This window comes from Aedes aegypti, chromosome 1 (assembly GCF_002204515.2).
Source record: "Aedes aegypti strain LVP_AGWG chromosome 1, AaegL5.0 Primary Assembly, whole genome shotgun sequence".
Taxonomy (NCBI): domain Eukaryota; kingdom Metazoa; phylum Arthropoda; class Insecta; order Diptera; family Culicidae; genus Aedes; species Aedes aegypti.
In genome coordinates, this window is record NC_035107.1 from 156,895,820 (window position 1) to 156,916,332 (window position 20,513).

At 41.6% G+C, this 20,513-nt stretch overlaps 1 protein-coding gene across 4 annotated transcripts in view; it reads left to right on the forward strand.

Annotated features, from left to right (window-relative positions):
* The window catches only part of LOC5568545 (calpain-D), a 68,663-nt gene extending 54,442 nt beyond the window's left edge, over nucleotides 1–14,221 (forward strand). For all 4 annotated transcript variants that reach the window (XM_021851886.1, XM_021851889.1, XM_021851894.1 and 1 more), the window contains 9 exons: nucleotides 4,467–4,622; nucleotides 5,085–5,318; nucleotides 8,266–9,450; nucleotides 9,514–9,622; nucleotides 13,018–13,173; nucleotides 13,249–13,360; nucleotides 13,430–13,696; nucleotides 13,759–13,905; nucleotides 13,968–14,221. In XM_021851886.1, coding sequence (XP_021707578.1) covers nucleotides 4,467–4,622; nucleotides 5,085–5,318; nucleotides 8,266–9,450; nucleotides 9,514–9,622; nucleotides 13,018–13,173; nucleotides 13,249–13,360; nucleotides 13,430–13,696; nucleotides 13,759–13,905; nucleotides 13,968–14,141 — 2,540 coding nt within the window. In that variant the 3' untranslated portion in view covers nucleotides 14,142–14,221. The remainder of the gene's footprint in view (nucleotides 1–4,466; nucleotides 4,623–5,084; nucleotides 5,319–8,265; nucleotides 9,451–9,513; nucleotides 9,623–13,017; nucleotides 13,174–13,248; nucleotides 13,361–13,429; nucleotides 13,697–13,758; nucleotides 13,906–13,967) is intronic.
* Nucleotides 14,222–20,513: the final 6,292 nt, after the last annotated feature.

Sequence of the window (20,513 nt, forward strand, 5' to 3'; positions counted from 1 at the left end):
CTTTAACTGCCATGTCGATTACGCGTGCGAGAAAGCAGCGAGGGCAGCCACGGCGCTGTCCAGGATCATGCCGAATAACTCGGCGATTTGCAGCAGTAAGCGGAGGCTATTGTCTAGCGTGGCTACGTCGATCCTGAGGTACGCTAGCCCGGCGTGGGGAACCGCAATGAAGACGAAGAGGAACCGAGTCAAGCTTAGCAGCACGTATAGGCTGATGGCCATGCGGGTAGCGAGTGCCTACCGAACTATATCTTCGGAGGCAGTATGCGTGATTGCCGGAATGGCCCCTATCGGCTACGTTTTGGAAGAGGATAAGGAGTGCTACGAAGCTAGTAGTACTGGAGGAGCCCGGAAGATTGCCCGAGCCGACACGATGGCGAAATGGCAACGCGAGTGGGATACCACTGAGAAGGGAAGGTGGACTTATCGCCTTATTCCAAATCTGGCGAAATGGGTGAGCAGATCCCATGGAGAAGTCAACTTCCACTTGACGCAGTTCTTGTCAGGTCACGGCTGCTTCAAGAAATATCTGCACAGGTTCGGCCACGCAGAGTCGCCGCTCTGCGCTGAGTGCCCAGTCGTAGAGGAGTCGCCGGAACACGTCATTTTCGAGTGTCCACGTTTTGCTGCGGAACGTAGCGAGATGACAGCGGTCTGCGGTGCTGACGTAACCGTAGACAACGTAGTGGATAGAATGTGTAGCGATGAGGTGATGTGGAACGCGGTGAACATGGCGGTGACGAAAATAATGTCATTGCTTCAGCGGAAGTGGAGGGAGGAACAAGCAAGTGCGCGCGGCGACAACTCGGGTCGGGTTTCGTAGCCCGGTCGTATACTGCCGCGCACAAATGCTGGAGAGCTAAATGGCTAGATCCACCGCCAGGGACTAGACCGAGCAGAACGCGACGCAGTACTGGTTCTGGGTCGTTGAGGTGCCGGTAAACCGGAAGTCAGTCTCCAACCGGAATCGCCGAACCGACCTCGGCACCCAACCGGTAGGTATGCATGATCGGGGACCGGACCGAGTAGATCGTGGAAAAGCACCGGAAGTTGTAGGCTTCGTGGCCGTGCGGTTAGCGGCGTCAGTCGTTAAGGCATATTGTGCCATGAAGTGTGGGTTCGATTCCCACTCCAGTCGGTAGAAACTTTTCGTCAAACGAAAAATTCATCATTGGGCTACTGGGTGTTTCGTGTTGTCCGTTGCCTAATGTTTGTGATTGTTCAGTCTGTGCAGCCTTGAGCTGAAGACGGTGTGTATTGTCTTGCCAAATTGGTCGTCAGGGCACCTGTGAACCGGAAGTCATCCACCAACCGGAATCGCAGGATCGACCTTGGCACCTATCCGGGCAGCATCGGTACCGGAAGAACTTCCACCTCCGGGGAAGTCTTCGTCGGGGTAGGGTAGATTCACCGCCGGGGACTATCCGAGTAGTGCGCGAGAACCTGGAGTGCTAAATGGCACGCGTCCAGCACCGAGAGAACTTCCTTCGTCAGGGAGTTTCTGGCACCCATGGTATCGTGAGCCGAATGGCTGATTATGGCATGTTTAGATCACAAACTAGGAATACTAACAACTTATTAATGGGAGCCGAAGGGCTCAGCATGGCTTGGCATTCGCTGAAAGCGAAACAAATTAATAATGGAACTAACAAATTAATGATGGAGCCGAAGGGCTTAATGAAGGGTGCGCGTAGCATGTGTCGCCTCTTCTTCGAAGTAATACCGCAAGGTGGTGCCGGAGAAGAATTCTTTACGGTGACGGTGTACCTAGGAGACTGTTTTTTAGTGGGTAGGCGCCCCATTGCGAATCCCACACAGTGCCAAACCATACACAGTGGCATGAGCATGAACAAATACAGGCCAGTCTTAAGAAGATTTTTTTAACTCCTAGAGATGCATGAAAAAAAAAAACACACACACACACACAGCTGTTGCTTATCAGCAACCGAAAAGTGGTGCAAAAGGCTGAGATTACAGTGGGAGAACACACCATAGCCTCAAAGCGGGAGCTAAAACACCTCGGCGTAATGATCGACGATCGGCTGAACTTTAACTGCCATGTCGATTACGCGTGCGAGAAAGCAGCGAGGGCAGCCACGGCGCTGTCCAGGATCATGCCGAATAACTCGGCGATTTGCAGCAGTAAGCGGAGGCTATTGTCTAGCGTGGCTACGTCGATCCTGAGGTACGCTAGCCCGGCGTGGGGAACCGCAATGAAGACGAAGAGGAACCGAGTCAAGCTTAGCAGCACGTATAGGCTGATGGCCATGCGGGTAGCGAGTGCCTACCGAACTATATCTTCGGAGGCAGTATGCGTGATTGCCGGAATGGCCCCTATCGGCTACGTTTTGGAAGAGGATAAGGAGTGCTACGAAGCTAGTAGTACTGGAGGAGCCCGGAAGATTGCCCGAGCCGACACGATGGCGAAATGGCAACGCGAGTGGGATACCACTGAGAAGGGAAGGTGGACTTATCGCCTTATTCCAAATCTGGCGAAATGGGTGAGCAGATCCCATGGAGAAGTCAACTTCCACTTGACGCAGTTCTTGTCAGGTCACGGCTGCTTCAAGAAATATCTGCACAGGTTCGGCCACGCAGAGTCGCCGCTCTGCGCTGAGTGCCCAGTCGTAGAGGAGTCGCCGGAACACGTCATTTTCGAGTGTCCACGTTTTGCTGCGGAACGTAGCGAGATGACAGCGGTCTGCGGTGCTGACGTAACCGTAGACAACGTAGTGGATAGAATGTGTAGCGATGAGGTGATGTGGAACGCGGTGAACATGGCGGTGACGAAAATAATGTCATTGCTTCAGCGGAAGTGGAGGGAGGAACAAGCAAGTGCGCGCGGCGACAACTCGGGTCGGGTTTCGTAGCCCGGTCGTATACTGCCGCGCACAAATGCTGGAGAGCTAAATGGCTAGATCCACCGCCAGGGACTAGACCGAGCAGAACGCGACGCAGTACTGGTTCTGGGTCGTTGAGGTGCCGGTAAACCGGAAGTCAGTCTCCAACCGGAATCGCCGAACCGACCTCGGCACCCAACCGGTAGGTATGCATGATCGGGGACCGGACCGAGTAGATCGTGGAAAAGCACCGGAAGTTGTAGGCTTCGTGGCCGTGCGGTTAGCGGCGTCAGTCGTTAAGGCATATTGTGCCATGAAGTGTGGGTTCGATTCCCACTCCAGTCGGTAGAAACTTTTCGTCAAACGAAAAATTCATCATTGGGCTACTGGGTGTTTCGTGTTGTCCGTTGCCTAATGTTTGTGATTGTTCAGTCTGTGCAGCCTTGAGCTGAAGACGGTGTGTATTGTCTTGCCAAATTGGTCGTCAGGGCACCTGTGAACCGGAAGTCATCCACCAACCGGAATCGCAGGATCGACCTTGGCACCTATCCGGGCAGCATCGGTACCGGAAGAACTTCCACCTCCGGGGAAGTCTTCGTCGGGGTAGGGTAGATTCACCGCCGGGGACTATCCGAGTAGTGCGCGAGAACCTGGAGTGCTAAATGGCACGCGTCCAGCACCGAGAGAACTTCCTTCGTCAGGGAGTTTCTGGCACCCATGGTATCGTGAGCCGAATGGCTGATTATGGCATGTTTAGATCACAAACTAGGAATACTAACAACTTATTAATGGGAGCCGAAGGGCTCAGCATGGCTTGGCATTCGCTGAAAGCGAAACAAATTAATAATGGAACTAACAAATTAATGATGGAGCCGAAGGGCTTAATGAAGGGTGCGCGTAGCATGTGTCGCCTCTTCTTCGAAGTAATACCGCAAGGTGGTGCCGGAGAAGAATTCTTTACGGTGACGGTGTACCTAGGAGACTGTTTTTTAGTGGGTAGGCGCCCCATTGCGAATCCCACACAGTGCCAAACCATACACAGTGGCATGAGCATGAACAAATACAGGCCAGTCTTAAGAAGATTTTTTTAACTCCTAGAGATGCATGAAAAAAAAAAAAACACACACACACACACACACACACACACACACACACACACACACACACACACACACATGCATATCCAAATTAAGTCTAATATTAATTTTATTCAAAATTGTTCAAGCTGTCAAGCTGTTTTTAATGAAATTTCGCCATTCCGTTTTTAGGATTGATCACAAATGTTTTCTAGTTTCAGCCCTTTAGGTTGAGAAACAGGGAACCGCCGTTCGACAAACTATTTATTGAACGGCTTTAAAAGGTCTTGCAAATATCGGAACTCAATTTTACTTCATTGTTGGTTTAAAACCCGCATTGAAGTAAAATTTACTTTACACGTCTTCTCGATGATATCCGAACTCTACTACGCCACCCAGTATTCTACGGGTTAATAAAAATTACCCTATAATGTTCTGTTATTGGACCAAGTTTAAATTGTTTGAACAAAAAAAAACTTTTTTTATTTCTGGATAGGCTATCATTTGCCCTTGATTCTACGGTTTCCTTACTTTCTACAATAATTTGCAGATTACCGCAACGAGAACGATTTCATGGGAATTAAGGACACGGATTTTCCTCAGCCGTCACTGAGATCTATCTCAGGATTTAACGAAATCCCGGCGATAGTTAAAGTACCGATAGCAACTGGAGAACAAGATTTAGACGATGATTATGCTGCCACATGTGAGTAGTTTTCCCCAAATATATTAAAGTTGCCGGAAGAACTGAAGACATATTTTAAGTTTGAAATGTTTTACGATTTTGACCTTTTTTGATTTTAATGTTTTGACACATTTGTTTTGTTAACGTGGTATGTATTTTTTTTTTATTTTTATATCATTGGGACTAGGTAGTCTGTTGATGTAAACTTAAATAAATAAATAAATAAAGTTATTCTGGTTTTGATACTGCGGTCATAAGTTATGATAACCTAATGTAGTGATACTATGGCCGAGTTGATAACAATCACATGATAAATTGAGATCAAAATTAAGCTTTAGCATGTACTGTAAAACAGAATAAATTGGCTACTTATTTATTGGAATCGTTTCACCGAGTATTGCAGCTATTTACTATTCCGATAAATATTGATCCCAATTGATCCAACTAATCTCCAAACAAAAATAATGTTTTCTTTTTTTTTAGCAAAAACGATGCAGGATAAAGACTGGACATGTAAAAAATGTACCTTAGTTAATGCACCGACAGCGTTAGCGTGTGCGGCTTGTGGTGGATCAAAATTGCGTAGTATTTCTAGCATAGAAGAAACAACACTTAAGAAAGGAGAATTTTGGTCCTGTGGGAAATGTACACTGAAAAATTCTTTAACTGACAATATTTGTGGAGCATGCAAATCTCAAAGAAACATAACAAACCCAGGTAAGAATTTCTGGATCACTGATTAAGTCTTTCACGTGAACGCACTGTTGAGCATACCGTCAGATGGAGCTAATTTTGATTCCGGGAGCTACTTTGGACACTCACGTTTTGGATTTTTTACAGCATCAATATCAATCTTGTGTTTTCAGCATTTTAGAATACCATTTGGAATTTTTTCCATCATCATTATGTAGCCAGAACCAGACTTCCGAACGGTTCCCTTCGAAGTAGAAAATACGGAAATTTTCCGAAGGATAGGACTATGATATAAATATATAGACCTGTTATATTAACCCTTATAGGCCTGAGTGAAAGCAAAAATACCAAAACTCTCACCGCTCAGCGAATTCTTAACGAGTTCAAATGATTTTTTGTCAGTATACAGGCACACATATCTAGTTTCTAGAAGTGACCAGAGGAACTCGGAAATAATCCTGTGGCCGGACTTATTCCGGTGTACTGGGCCTTTGTGCCCCTGGGGGTAGGCAAATTTCAAGTCACAGATAATTTCCAGAATCGGTTATAATGCGGCCACTATATCACGGAATTTTAATAAAATTGCATTAGTGTAAACCTTTTGAGGAACGATTGAATTGGATAACTATGAGTCCTGCATTTGATTGATCCTTCAAATAACTAATTTCGGGTCCCGGGACGTTTCAGATTTGCGATAAAGTGGCCAATTTGTATCTAAACATCTGTGCCAGGCCTATGGGAACGCATTTTAGTGCACAATTATGTTCGATTTCTACTTTTTGAGAATTGAAACGGTTTAGTATCCAACAAATCTATAGCCGGTTCTTCCGGGCATCAAGTCCGAGTGACCACTTCCGATATATTTTAAACGGTGCAAAACTCTTCATTTATAATGTTGAATATCAGATCTAAATGATTAATGCAAATTAAAATGATTGTCATCTATATAAATAAAAATGGAATGGTGTTTGTATGTCACGAAATGGCTCACGAACGAGGCAACGGATTTGGATAATTCTTCCCCCATATTGTTCGTCAAGGGTTCCGACGTGTTTGTGTGTATAAAAGTTTCAGGATGTTCACCGGCAAAGTAGGAGAAACGGGACTGAACGGAACTGTCATTTTGTATGGGACGATTCATAGCGGTTTTCAACAGTCTACTTGATGGCAAGACGAAGTTTGCCGGGACCACTAGTTGCAAATAAATAAAGATAACTTGGCATGTCCCAAAAAATAGCCCTTTTTTACCCGACCTGACCCAGTGACCTACCGGAATAACTCCGGTCACAGGGATATTTCCGACTTCCTCTTGGCACTTCTAGAAACTATATATGTGTGCCAGTATACTGCCAATAGATCATTTGAATCCGTTAAAAATTTGCTGAGCCCGTCCGTAACGCTTTTTGTATGAAAAATTTCAAATTTTTGTATGAGCCGTAACGCTTAAGCCCCCTTTCCCTCTAGAGCGTTACGTAATTTGTGGACGGCGCCATTCCTCAGAATAGTGTAAGAATACAGAAATACAACATTTCATTAGAAACGTAGATATTTACAAAAAATGTTTTAGGTGTTGTCAAACTGAATGATATTAATTCAATGAACAACACAAATCAGTTCAAGCATGTGCTAGAATAACGGCGTAAGTCGCATGATCGATTTCTTTTCATCGATTCTCTCTTCTGTAAATAAAGGTGACGAGATGCGGGTTTATTAGCATTTTTTCACTTCAGGACGCTAGGCAGTGATGCAATATTCAACCTCCTGAGGTGACAAAATGCTAACAAACCCGCATCTTGTCACCTTTATTAACAGAAGAGAAATCGATCATGCTGCTTATGCCCTTATTCTAGCACACGTTTGAGTTTACCTTTTAGGCCCAAATTTCAAATTTGACAATGTTCGGTAATTTAAAAATGCCTCTTTGAAATTATGTCACTTGCGTAGTAAATGAAACCACACAAGAGGGTCCATAATTAGCATTTCCAGGTGGGTTCATAATAGGCACGTCGGCAGCGAGCCGGATTACATAAGAATCAAATGGAGGATCCATAACAGGAAACGTCAAATTTATAAACACTCCTTTTATGGACCCCGGGACGGTCCATAATAGGCATTCGGACAACAGTTTTCCAAATGTGTATTTCGCTGAAAAAATCGAAAACGTATGTCCGTTTGAGATATCATTGCGTCGAGAATGAATGTAAGCTACTAAGGGGTCCATTACTAGCATCGAAACCATATACCATGAAGAAGAAATTCAATGATTACACAGTGTAACAAAAATGAAACTTTTGCGTGTCTCAAGGATCAAATTATGTGTCTCTAGTAGATTTTGGGTCGCTGAATCTGATGCCGTGCTCAGAAATGTTCCAGCACGTCACAATTTTTGGCTACAGGTCACCAAAGTTGTATAAAACACTGGTTTTATTGATGTTTACATGAAATTTCAAGTATGGTTTTTCAAACTTTTTTGTGATACAATCTACCAAGCATGCTAAATAGGACTTGAACTTTCAATTTAGATACAAATCAGTTGAAATTTCACGATAAAATTCAGTTTAAATCGATTTTTTTCAACATGCTTGCAGTCTTCATATAAAATTTTTCGTTTCTCTTATATGGCATAATACAATACTTTTCTGAACCACCAAAAAATAACATTTTACCATCAAAAATATTATGAACTCTGTTGATAATTATTGTTTAATACATGAAGTTTGAATTCTGGGACAAATTGAGCAAATAAATTGCCGTACAAGTTGACAAACTTGCATGCAAGTTGGCTGAAACAGTCAAATTTTGCATTTTCAACAGTCAATATCTCAAAAACTAGACGTGCCATGATATTTCTGAAAACGGCAATGGACTCAGCAACCCTTAATTTAGTAAATAGCGGTATTTTGGTGCTTGAGACAAAACCGTGTTTCGCAATGTTATTGGTTAATCTGTTTTTTTTTTTCTTTTCTCATAGGTCAAGCACAAAGCCATCTAGCAACTCCTTGTGTCGCAAGACTATCTCGTTGTCCATCACCTAAATCTGACAAAACGGTCAATTCAGGAGCAGTACCAAAGCGTCACAGCACAGGAAGTTTAATGACTAAGACGTGCAACTACAGCGCAGAAGGTGACAAAAACCGATCTAACGAAAAAACCTGGCATTGTCCAGCTTGTACGTTCGAAAACTCTTCTGCAAGTGTAGTTTGTGATATATGTTCTAGTCATCGGCTAATTACCAAGGATATTGCGTGTTCAATCAATGTAAATAGTGATATTTTGAAGCATGAGAGTAAACTAATGGAGAATCTAAGGCAAATTGAAGAATCTGCAGCACTCAGCAAATGGATAAACATTATTCAATATTGCAAGGAAAACAGCGAGCTCTTTGTAGACGATTCATTTCCGCCAGCAACAAAAAGCCTGTACTATAATCCAACATCCAATATAGAAGCTAATCCAGTTGTACAATGGCTGCGACCTCATGAAATCAGCTGTGACGGAGGGAATTTTCCGCCTTGGGCCGTTTTTCGAACACCACTACCTTCGGATATTTGTCAAGGTGTATTGGGTAATTGCTGGCTACTGAGTGCGCTAGCAGTTTTAGCAGAAAGAGAAGACCTCGTTCGAGAAGTCTTGGTTACTAAAGACATGTGCCCTCAGGGAGCGTATCAAGTGAGGCTTTGTAAAGACGGCAAATGGACAACAGTATTGGTAGATGATCTACTACCTTGTGATAAAAAAGGACACTTAGTTTATTCCCAAGCTAAACGGAAACAACTATGGGTTCCTATAATAGAGAAAGCAGTCGCAAAAATTCATGGCTGTTACGAAGCGCTTGTCTCTGGTAGAGCAATAGAAGGTTTAGCTACTTTAACGGGCGCACCATGTGAAAGCATACCCTTACAACCTAGTTCTATTCCATTACCCAGTGAAGATGATCTCGATAGGGACTTAATATGGGCGCAGCTACTGAGTTCAAGGCTTGTTAAATTTCTAATGGGCGCCAGCTGTGGTGGAGGAAACATGAAAGTGGATGAAGATGAGTACCAAAGAAAAGGACTTCGCCCACGCCATGCATATTCAGTATTAGACGTTAGGGACATTCAAGGAAACCGATTGTTGAAGTTGCGTAATCCATGGGGTCATTACTCTTGGCAAGGTATGTGATATAAGGGATTCAAAAGAAACCTATGATCATGAAAGTACACTATAATTGTTTCAGGTGATTGGTCAGACGATTCTCCCCTCTGGACCGAAGAGCTACGAGATGTCTTAATGCCTCACGGAGGATCCGAAGGAGTATTTTGGATATCATTTGAAGATGTGCTCAAGTTAGTTAGAACATATTATCACGGTGCTCCCCTGCCCGTTATTATCAGAAAAAAAATCTCCATCAAATCTGTACTTACCAGCCGTTTTCTATAGCTAAGCTGCATGTCTGGGCAAAATAAAAAAAATGTATAAGTCCAAAAATTCAAAGGAAATTTAAGATATTTAAAAGGGTTTTTATTGACCGTGATTTTCAGAAGAAATATACCATTAAAATTTGATTCAAAGTTGATTTATAAAGTTATTTGTAAATTCTAGTCTAGGTGGAGTTTTGAATGAGAAGATCAACAAAATAAGGAGTTACACCCTTTTGGAGGTGAAACCTTTAAAACACTAATTTAAGTAGGTAAATGCCTAATTAATACCGTCAAGTATGTTCAAATGTTTTCAATGACACATTGCACCTACATGCCGCAAATGTCTTCCACAATTAACTGATGTTTCATGGGCTCAAGTGCTATAAGGCATTACGGAGCCAATTTCATTATGTAACCAAATTAGTTTTTGTAGCACAATGTTCTGGGTAGTTTGGTGAACAGATGTACTCACGGTTCAGATGATTTTACATGCAATTCGTGTTGTATATAAAAGCGAAAAAAGACGTCAAATAATACTTTCAGATTTAAGTTTTCGGTTATGGGTAGCAGGGTATGGAATAAAATGAAATCAAAAGCTTGTTCTTAAGACAAAGTTTTGATTTTCTATTAATAAGGGGATAGAGACATTTTACATATTTGTTACATTTGGCTTGAATGCCTCCAATGTGATTTCTGAAAGTTAAATTTTTATCTAGCATGAGCTCTAGATACTTAACTTCATCTGACCAATTTATTGAAACCCCTCTCAACGTGACATGTCTACTTGAAGGTTTCAAATAAAGAGCTTTTAGTTTATGTGGGAATAGGGTGCAGAACCACTTGGGCACTTCCATGATTCACTTTGGCATGGGGTTTTTTCCAGCCGAATCGTCTGAAATTTTGCTATAAGGAGCACATCAGTACGACGCATATTGTGGCCAAAAATTAGTTCTGTAGCTTTCAAAAAACCCCACTGCCGAAGTGAATCAAAGTGCCAAGAATAGGATCCAGCTCCCTATTATAAGTTGAGTTTTGAAAACATTAGGGGAAATCTTCCATTTTAGCAAGTATGAAGAAAAAATATTCAAACTTGTTTGCAGTCTACTACAGATGACACGCAGGCTTCGTCCTTTAGCGGATTAAAGATTATTGACATCCCTGAGGTAACTCAGGTAAGTCAGATATGAAAATATTGTATAATATTGGTCCCAAATATTCAAACTTGTTTGCAGTCTACTACAGATGACACGCAGGCTTCGTCCTTTAGCGGATTAAAGATTATTGACATCCCTGAGGTAACTCAGGTAAGTCAGATGTGAAAATATTGTATAATATTGGTCCCAAAATACTGCCTTGAGGAACACCAGCTCTTACAGTCAGTCTTTCAGATCTGGAGTTCTGATAATTAACCTGAAGTGTACGATTTGACACAGTGTTTGATCCGAATAAGCCGATCGAACCATATTCGGAGCGCTGGTACTTAACGTTGTTACATAACAGTTCGTGGCACATCGCAATTGGAGAGCCATATGAATGTAAACATTCACTCTCTCGTTTGGTACGTGGCACGAAAGCGTTCAAGAGCAGCTCTCACAGACTACAACGGTATCGAGCCATTCGGGTGATTCAAAATATAAATACAATTGGCAATTTGGCAATAACTATTATATTTTCTGGTTAAGCAGCCTTTAACAACCTAATTATCTATTATTATAATTTATTATCTATTGGATCATTGAACTGTTTCTTGATCAGAATGAGAGTGGGTCAGCGAATGTTACAAGTGTTGACTAACAATGATCAGCGCCAAACAGTGTGGATGGTGTGTGTCTGACTTGTTTTAGATCATGGCTCGTTATCTTCCACGAACGATAAATGTCATGCGTGTTGTATGAATGCAGGCGGATAAATAGGATGAAATTATGGCTCGTGTGTCAATGATCGTTATATTTTCCAAACCTTGATTTGACAGATAACTTTGAATTATTCTAACAATGTATGTTGGAAAATAAAAGTTTTTTTAATTGTATGATCAAGCCTTTACGCCAAACACTGTCAAATGCCTTTTCTGTATCTAGAAAAGCAAGACCAGGTAGAATATCCTTCAGATTTGTTGGAACGGATCAAATTCGTTACACGTAAAAGTTGATGAGTGGTCGGATGTCCAAGGCGGAATGCGAATTGTTCGGCAAAAATGGAATTTTCGTTGATGTGGACCATCATTTTGTTCAAAATGACCTTTTCAAAAAGTTTACTGATGGAAGAAAGCAAACTGATTGGATGATGCAGGATTTTTGACTGGTTTCAAAATTGGTACAACCTTAGCATTTTTCCATTTGTCAGGAAAATATGCCAACTGGAAACATTTGTTAAATATATCAACTAAGAATGAAATACTTTCTGGAAGTTTCTTAATGATGATGAAGAAAATTCCATCATCGCCAGCAGCTTTCATATTTTTGATTTTTTTTATAATAGTTCTCACTTCTTCCAAATCAGTCTCCCAGGAGTCCTAAATTAAAATTGTGCGCGCTTCCAAACTACATAGCAAGTTTTTGAGCTTTTTCGCAATTAACTAGTAAAAGTTTGTCTTCCTTTTTCAATGCCGGTATTGGCTTCTGAGGTTTTTTCAAAATTTTAGATAATTTCCAAAAGGGTTTAGAGGCAGGGTCCAATTGAAAAAAAAAAAAAATATTTTCAAAATTTTTGTTTGTTAATTGTGAAAATCGTTTTTTAATTTCTTTCTGCAAACCCTGCCATATAATTTTAATAGCAGGATCGCGAGTGCGTTGAAATTGCCTTCTTCTCACGTTTTTAAGACGGATCAAGAGTATAAGATCGTCGTCTATAATCACGGATTCAAATTTTACTTCACATTTTGGAATTGCAATGCTCCTGGCTTCAACAATGGAATTTGTTAAAGTTTCAAGAGCATTGTCAATATCAAGTTTGTAAAGAATATATGAGTCAATATATGTTTCATATATATTCTAGTCGGCTCGAAAATAATTAAAAGTGGAGCTGATAGGATTGAGAATCGCTTCATGGGATATTTGAAATGTAACAGGGACATGATCAGAATCAAAATCAGCATAAGTAATCAGTTGGCTACAAAGATGACTAGAGTCGGTGAAGACCAGATCAATCGTAGACGGGTTCCCTACAATTTTTATTTTAAATTTTGCCCAGCCACGCAGCTTAGCTATAGAAAACGAGTGGTGAGCACAGATTTGAAGGAGCTTTTTTCTGATAATAACGGACAGGGGAGCACCATGATTATTATACATACATTGTAAGCAATCTAACATGTCGTGCTTTAGATATTTTGATTGCATCGACATATGCAAGGTTCGCAGTAACTGGAATGAAGTTCGATTACTTGGAACCTTGCAGCCATTGTGCGCATTGTCTTGTGTTCTTCTTACCGTTCTTGAGCCAACTGAAGCGGAATTCACGCTATTTCAAGAAGGACAAAGGTAAGGCAGCTGCAGTTTTATTTAGTTAGCTAATACAATTTATCTACTATTCATTAATTATTTTATTTCATGCAGGAACTCTGAAAAATCTCAAAGGTCTCAGCTAGACCTGTGCGTTGTAGTATTTAGAACCAGAAATCCAGCGAAACCTGAAGTAGGAAGACTTGTTGAGCATAGTAAGAGACAGGTAGGGTTATTTCACTGTTGACAAAAAATGTGCCAATTGTCCAAATGTTTTTGTCTTTCTCATTCGTAGGTTCGTGGTTTTGTAGGATGCCATAAAATGCTAGAGAGAGACCTCTATCTCCTGGTTTGCCTTGCATTTAATCATTGGCACACGGGAATCGACGATCCCTCGTTATATCCACAATGCGTTTTAGCAATCCACAGCTCAAAAAAATTATTAGTCGAACAAATAACTCCTCCTCCGTATCTTCTGGCCGATGCCATAATCAGCCTTACATTAACTAAGGGTCAGAGACACGAGGGTCGTGAAGGCATGACGGCTTATTATCTTACGAAGGTAATGCGACACTTATCCAATTTTAGGCTTGTATGATATCGCTTCGCTTCTCATCTTTCTAGGGTTGGGCAGGTCTTGTTGTAATGGTAGAAAATAGACACGAGAACAAATGGATTCACGTAAAATGTGACTGCCAAGAAAGCTACAATGTAGTATCCACCAGGGGAGAGTTGAAGACGATCGACTCTGTACCTCCTTTGCAACGACAGGTAAATGATATCTTATATCAAAATTAATACAGCATATCCATTTAAATATTTTTTTCGCACAGGTTATAATCGTTCTCACACAGCTGGAAGGTAGTGGAGGTTTCAGTATCGCTCACCGTTTAACACACAGACTGGCAAACTCAAGTGGCTTGCATGACTGGGGCCCACCTTCGGCTACACATTGTCCCCCGATTGACAACGTGTACGATCTCCACTCTCCACGTTTGATAACCTAAAACACCGTCAATCCCACATCATTCTACACCAAAACTACAGAGCTCTACGATGAATAATAAATATTTCAGACAACTTTAAATGCAATTCCCATTTTTTGTACGAACTAGCCTAACTAGAATAAATATTAAATAGATCTTTCCTATTTTTAAACACAGCGTCATAATTTATCCTCCTTACGTCAAGTAACGTAAGGAGCTAACAGCAACTCGATTCGAGTCCATGAACGTACATTGCTGCCAGTTACAGTTGGCACGCGTAAAATTTGGAAAATTTGGCAAGGTAAGTTATAGTGCCCTTCTACGCCTACTTGTCCCATGTTCTATGTAAACCTTATGTACCGCGGGACAAATATGCGTAGAACGGCAGTACAGGAAGTGATCTTTGATTTTTGTCACGACCCCTCGGTCGGCGCTCCACATCAAACCGATCTGCATTGACTAACTATGGTCATCGTTCACGTCAAACTTAGCAAATGATGTCAGTTAGCCTCAGGTATAGAAAAGATTGGGAGAAGAGTGATAAGTGCAAAAGTGGCGTGCTGCTGTAAATGAATTTATGAATTTATAAGAAATTGCTGCTGTAAATGAATTTATGAATTTATAAGAAATCGTAATAACGATCTAATTAGTTAAGGTACCGTGGGGTAAGTGGATACAGAAAAATCAATAGTTAACTTCATTGTTATGTACAGCTAACGTGAATAATGTAACTCAAACTTTTTTCTGTGGATAACAAATAAGGGACTATTATACTTCAAATCGTAAATTATTTCGATTTTTCTGATTGTTATGTATTGAGTATGAGAGACTTAAAAATTTGCGTCAAATGATCCACTTGCCCCACCATGGTGGGGTAAGTGGATCACCATTAAAAAAAAATCTGTTCTCGAAACAAATGTAGTGTGATTATGTTTAATAAGAATGATATTACCCTCGTTCTTGTTATTTGTGCTAGTAATGTTACATTTTAATACTTTAAAATTAAAAAGTATCTTTATTTAATCAAAATATAATAAAAAAGTATGTATGTATTAGTTCATACTAATTTGAACAAAAAAAAAACATTGTAACTTGAATAATTTGGAGAAAATTCATCCATTCATACGCATAAGTTATACAGAAGTATTGTAGGATTATTTTTAACGATATTTTCGAAAAAACACTCTTGGTTTAAACATATTAGTTACATTTACTTTTGAATAACAAACTTAAATCCTTCTATTTTATTTATGAATATATGTGTTTCATCTGTCTAGAACAATTTATATGGTCAAATAAGGTACGATACTATTCTTTCGATTGGAAAATTAGTATATTCTGCTCTTTTACAACTAAGCTTAGATAAACCACGAAAAGTTTCGTGTAAATTTTGAAATTATTATTCTTTTTATATGTTTATTTATACCAGAAAGGTTAAAAAAACTTTTAGGTGGATTAATTCAAATTTTCTATGGTCAATTTGACAAATTCAAGCTGGGAACGGAACAAAATAAAGGAAAACAATATTTTCGGATATTAAAGCTTATTAAAATTCACGTAAGCAGTCTGCCAATAAATGATAATTATTCTTGATCCACTTACCCCACCCCATTAAAAAGTAGGGGTAAGTGTACCATGTCCAATATATTTGTATTTATTTATAAAAATGATACATTTTTCATTGTGATTCATTCAATTAGAACTGAAATGCTCACCATGTGTCGAAAAAAATAATAGAATTCGATTTAAAAAAAGACAATTTACACCGTCTTCAGCACATAGGCTGCACAGACTGAACGATCACTAACATTAGGCAACGGACAACACGAAACACCCAGTAGCCCAGTGATGCATTTTTCGTTAGACGAAAAGTTTCCACCGACTGGAGCGGGAATCGAACCCACACCCCATGGCACTATACGCCTAGGCGACTGACGCCGCTAACCGCAAGGCCACGAAGCCCACCAGACAGAGATACAATGGATTTTCGATTGATGGAAAACAATTTTCAAATTAATTACTTTTTGCAGCTAACAAGTTTGCTTGTGTTAGTGTACGTGTAGTACCAGTTTTGCAATAGTATCAATGTGGGCGTAAGAATATAACCTAAAAAGAAGCAATGGTGCGAAAACATTGAAAATATTCAAGTATTCATGCTTTATATTGACAAATGATCCACTTACCCCACTGATACACTTCCCCCACTGTACCTTTTTTTTACTTAAACGTTTATTTAACAGGCTCAAGCGCCACTAGGCATAACGGAGCCGAATTCAATTGATTTTTTTTTTTTTACAAATTCATAATTGCTTCTTAATAATCTATATTAGTTTTGGGGAACCGTAAAACTCGCGGTTTGGCCGAGGTTAAGGATAACAAAAAAATGAAGGAGGATAGGGTTAAGGTTTACATGTTGACGTTCAGCGTGGTAGTGAGTATCATTGTTGCTGCAGGTCAACCGTAGAGAGGACATGACGACAACCTGTAACGGTACAAACAAACGTATTTCGAGGGGACAAGGTGGACAAACGAAACGAAAGTGGACTATGTGGACAGCGAGAATGGGAAATCAAACAATGACATCATTTTGCTTCAAAAATTTGTAAATAAGCATCATGTAATCGAAATCCAGCCTACCTAGAACATCTCTAATGTCTTCCTTATCTGGTTTCCCTCGGGCCCTGAGGGATTCACATAAAACGGATCTGTCAATGCCGTATTCGGAACAGTACCACACCACGTGATTGATGTCTCTGTATCCTGCACCACAACCGCAACGGTTACTGTCTGAGAGCCCTATTCGATAGAGGTGCGATCCCAAAGAGTAGTGGTTGGACATCAGCCGACACATTACCTTGATAAAGTCTCGACTCATGTCTAACCCTTTATACCACGGCTTCCTGGACACCCGAGGGAGAATGGAATGCAACCACCTACCCAAGTCACCATTGTCCCATTTTTGTTGCCAACTGAGCAGGGTTTGCTGACGAGCAATAGCGAAAAATTCATTGAAGGCGATTTGACGGTCATAAATATCGCCTTCCATAGCGCCCACCTTGGCGAGTGAGTCTGCTTTCTCATTGCCCGGTATCGAACAATGTGAAGGGACCCATACCAAGGTGATGGTGTGATTCGATAAAGCGCTCAGTGAAGATCGTATTTCGCGAAGGAAATACGAGGAGTGCTTTACCGGCCTCATTGAACGTATAGCCTCAATGGAGCTGAGGCTATCCGTAAAAATGAAATATCGATCAGAGGGAAGAGAGGCTATTCGCTCTAATGCATAGTGTATAGCCGCTAATTCTGCGACGTATACCGAGCAAGGGTTTTGAAGTTTGTGTGCGGCACTATGAAATTCGTTATAAACACCAAATCCAGTGGAATCATTTGTTTTTGACCCATCAGTGTAAAACGTTCTGTCGCTGCTGACATGACCGAATTTGTTTGCAAAAATTAGTGGAATATACTCCGATCGGAGATGATCTGGAATTCCATGGTTTTCCTGCTTCATGGACAGATCAAAACCTACAGTAGAACTGGAGAAGTCTGGGAAGCAACTACGATTTGGAGCATTCAATGAAGGGTTAACCTCCAGACTCATGTACCAGTAGTACAGTGTCATAAATTTTGTTTGAGGATTTCGTTCGATTAGCTTTTCAAAATTTCCAATCACCAATGGATTTAACACCTCACATCGGATGAGATGGCGTAGCGATAATTCCGCGAAACGATCTGATAAAGGCAGTACTCCTGCTAAAACTTCTAAACTCATCGTATGAGTTGAGGACATGCATCCTAGCGCGATCCGAAGACAACGATACTGGATACGTTCCAGCTTCAGGATGTGTGTTTTCGCGGCGGATTGAAAACAAAAGCTACCGTATTCGAGGACCGACAGAATCGTTGTTCGATATAGCTTTATCAGATCTTCCGGGTGAGCTCCCCACCATGTTCCAGTGAGGGTACGCATGAAGTTGATTCGTTGCTGGCATTTCTGATACAAATATTTGATGTGCTTTCCCCAGGTGCATTTGGAGTCGAACCAGACCCCTAGATACATGTGTGAAATACCCTGAGCAAGCTGCTTACCCATGAGTTGAAGCTCTACCTTTGCAGGATCACGCTTCTTAGAAAAGACAACCAACTCAGTTTTCTCCGGAGAGAATTCGATACCCAGCTTCAAGGCCCAAGTAGACAAATTGTCTAGAGTATCTTGCAGTGGTCTTTGCAAATCATCCGCCCCTGGTCCTGTTACAGAAACAACGGCATCATCCGCAAGCTGTCTTAGCGAGCAATTTTCCACGAGACAATCATCAATGTCTCTGACATAGAAATTGTAAAGAAGGGGACTTAAACATGAGCCCTGGGGGAGACCCATGTAACTTATTTGTGAAGTTTTTGAGGTACCGTGAGAAAAGCTCATACGTTTCTCAGACAACAAATTATACAAGTAGTTGTTTAATAATAATGAAAGTCCACAATCGTGGAGTTTGTCTGAAAGGACATCTATGCATACTGAATCAAAAGCCCCCTTAATGTCCAAAAATACTGAGCCCATTTGCTCCTTTTGAGCGTAGGCTAGTTGGATTTCTGTTGAAAGTAACGCAAGACAGTCGTTCGTTCCTTTGCCTCTGCGGAAACCAAATTGCGTATCTGAGAGAAAGAAGTTCGCTTCAACCCATTTGTCAAGCCGATAAAGAATCATCTTCTCTAACAGCTTGCGTAAGCACTGCAGCATCGCGACTGATTGTATAAGTCCAACAAGCGCCTCTTCGCGACGTCTGGGAGGTTTTTGAGCAAGTTGAACTTAATCCTATCCATTCCTGGGGCGGAGTTGTTACATGAAAGGAGAGCAAGTGAGAGCTCAAGCATCGAAAAGGGTCTATCAACTTCGTTTCTCGCTGGCAAACAAGCGCGAACCGTTCTGTTCACGGGAACGGAGTCAGGACACACTTTCTTAGCGAACTGGAAGATCCACCGAGAAGAGTGTTCTTTATCTTCATTTACCGACGACGCGTTGCGCATTCTTCTCCCGGCGGACCATAATGCTGTCATCGACGTTTCCCTCGAAAGACCGTTTACGAAATTTTGCCAATATCCTCGTTTCTTTGCTTTCATAAGGCTACCAAACTTGCGTTCAAGAGAGGTATAGCGCTCGTAGTTTTCCCGAGAACCGCGTTTCCGGTATTCTTTAAACGCGGCGGATTTTTCCCGATATACTGCGGTGCACTCCTCATCCCACCACGGTGTGGGTGGCCGACGTCGAACTTTCGATCCCGGTATTGGTCGACGCTGTGCTTGAAGAGCACTGTTGACGATTAATTCGGATAGGAACTGATATTCTTCCATCGGAGGAAGTAACTCGACCGACTGCACGCCATCGATGATCAACTCAGCTTACTTTCCCCAGTCAATATGTTTCGTGAGGTCATACGCTAAGTCGATCTGGCGGGCCTGACACGAATCATTGGTGATAGAAATTTTGATAGGCAGGTGATCACTACCATGGGGATCTTGAATCACTTTCCACGTGCAATCCAATGATAGCGAATTCGAACAGATTGAGAGGTCTAACATGCTTGGTGGAGCTGGAGGTTTTACTCGTGTTGCTTCCCCAGTGTTTAAAATTGTCAAGTTGAAGTCGTCGCACAAGTCGTATATCAAGGACGAACGGTTATCGTCATACATTGACCCCCAGGCTGTACCGTGCGAATTAAATTCGCCAACGACTAACCTTGGAGCTGGCATGGTGCCGCAGATGGCTGCAAGGTCCCTGCGAGATGCCCTGGCGCTCGGCGGCAGGTACACACTTGCTATGCTAAAGCTTTTGCCTCGTATCGTGACCTGCAATGCGACTACTTCGGTGCCAGTCATCGGAGGGAAGTCAACTCTATAAAAGGAGTGGAGTTTTCTGATCCCCAATAACACCCCTCCATAACCGTCCCCTCGATCCTGGCGGATAATGTTAAAATCGTGGAAAGAAATATCTTTATCAGAAGAGAGCCATGTTTCACTAAGGGCGAATATGTCACAGCGCGTGCTGTGGACTAAAAATTTAAACGCATCGATATTTTTAAGAATGCTTCTACAATTCCACTGTAGGATTTCGATCATATCCCCGACCTCGTTGGTTGAATTATCCATCGAGAGATATGAGCGAATCAAGGATCGGCCATTGTGAAAACAGACGTTTCAGAAGAGGTTTTACGAAAGGAAGAGCCATGTTAATGAGGTTTCTTGTTGCGGGAGAAACTTCCAATATTTTGAAGATGATTTCCACAATCCCAGAAAGTGTTAGTTTGTCGGAAATTTCGACACTTTCCTGTCGAGCCGAAGGAATATTTGCGTGTTGGCTTTCTGGGCGAAAAACTAGGATATCTGGGGTTTTAGATG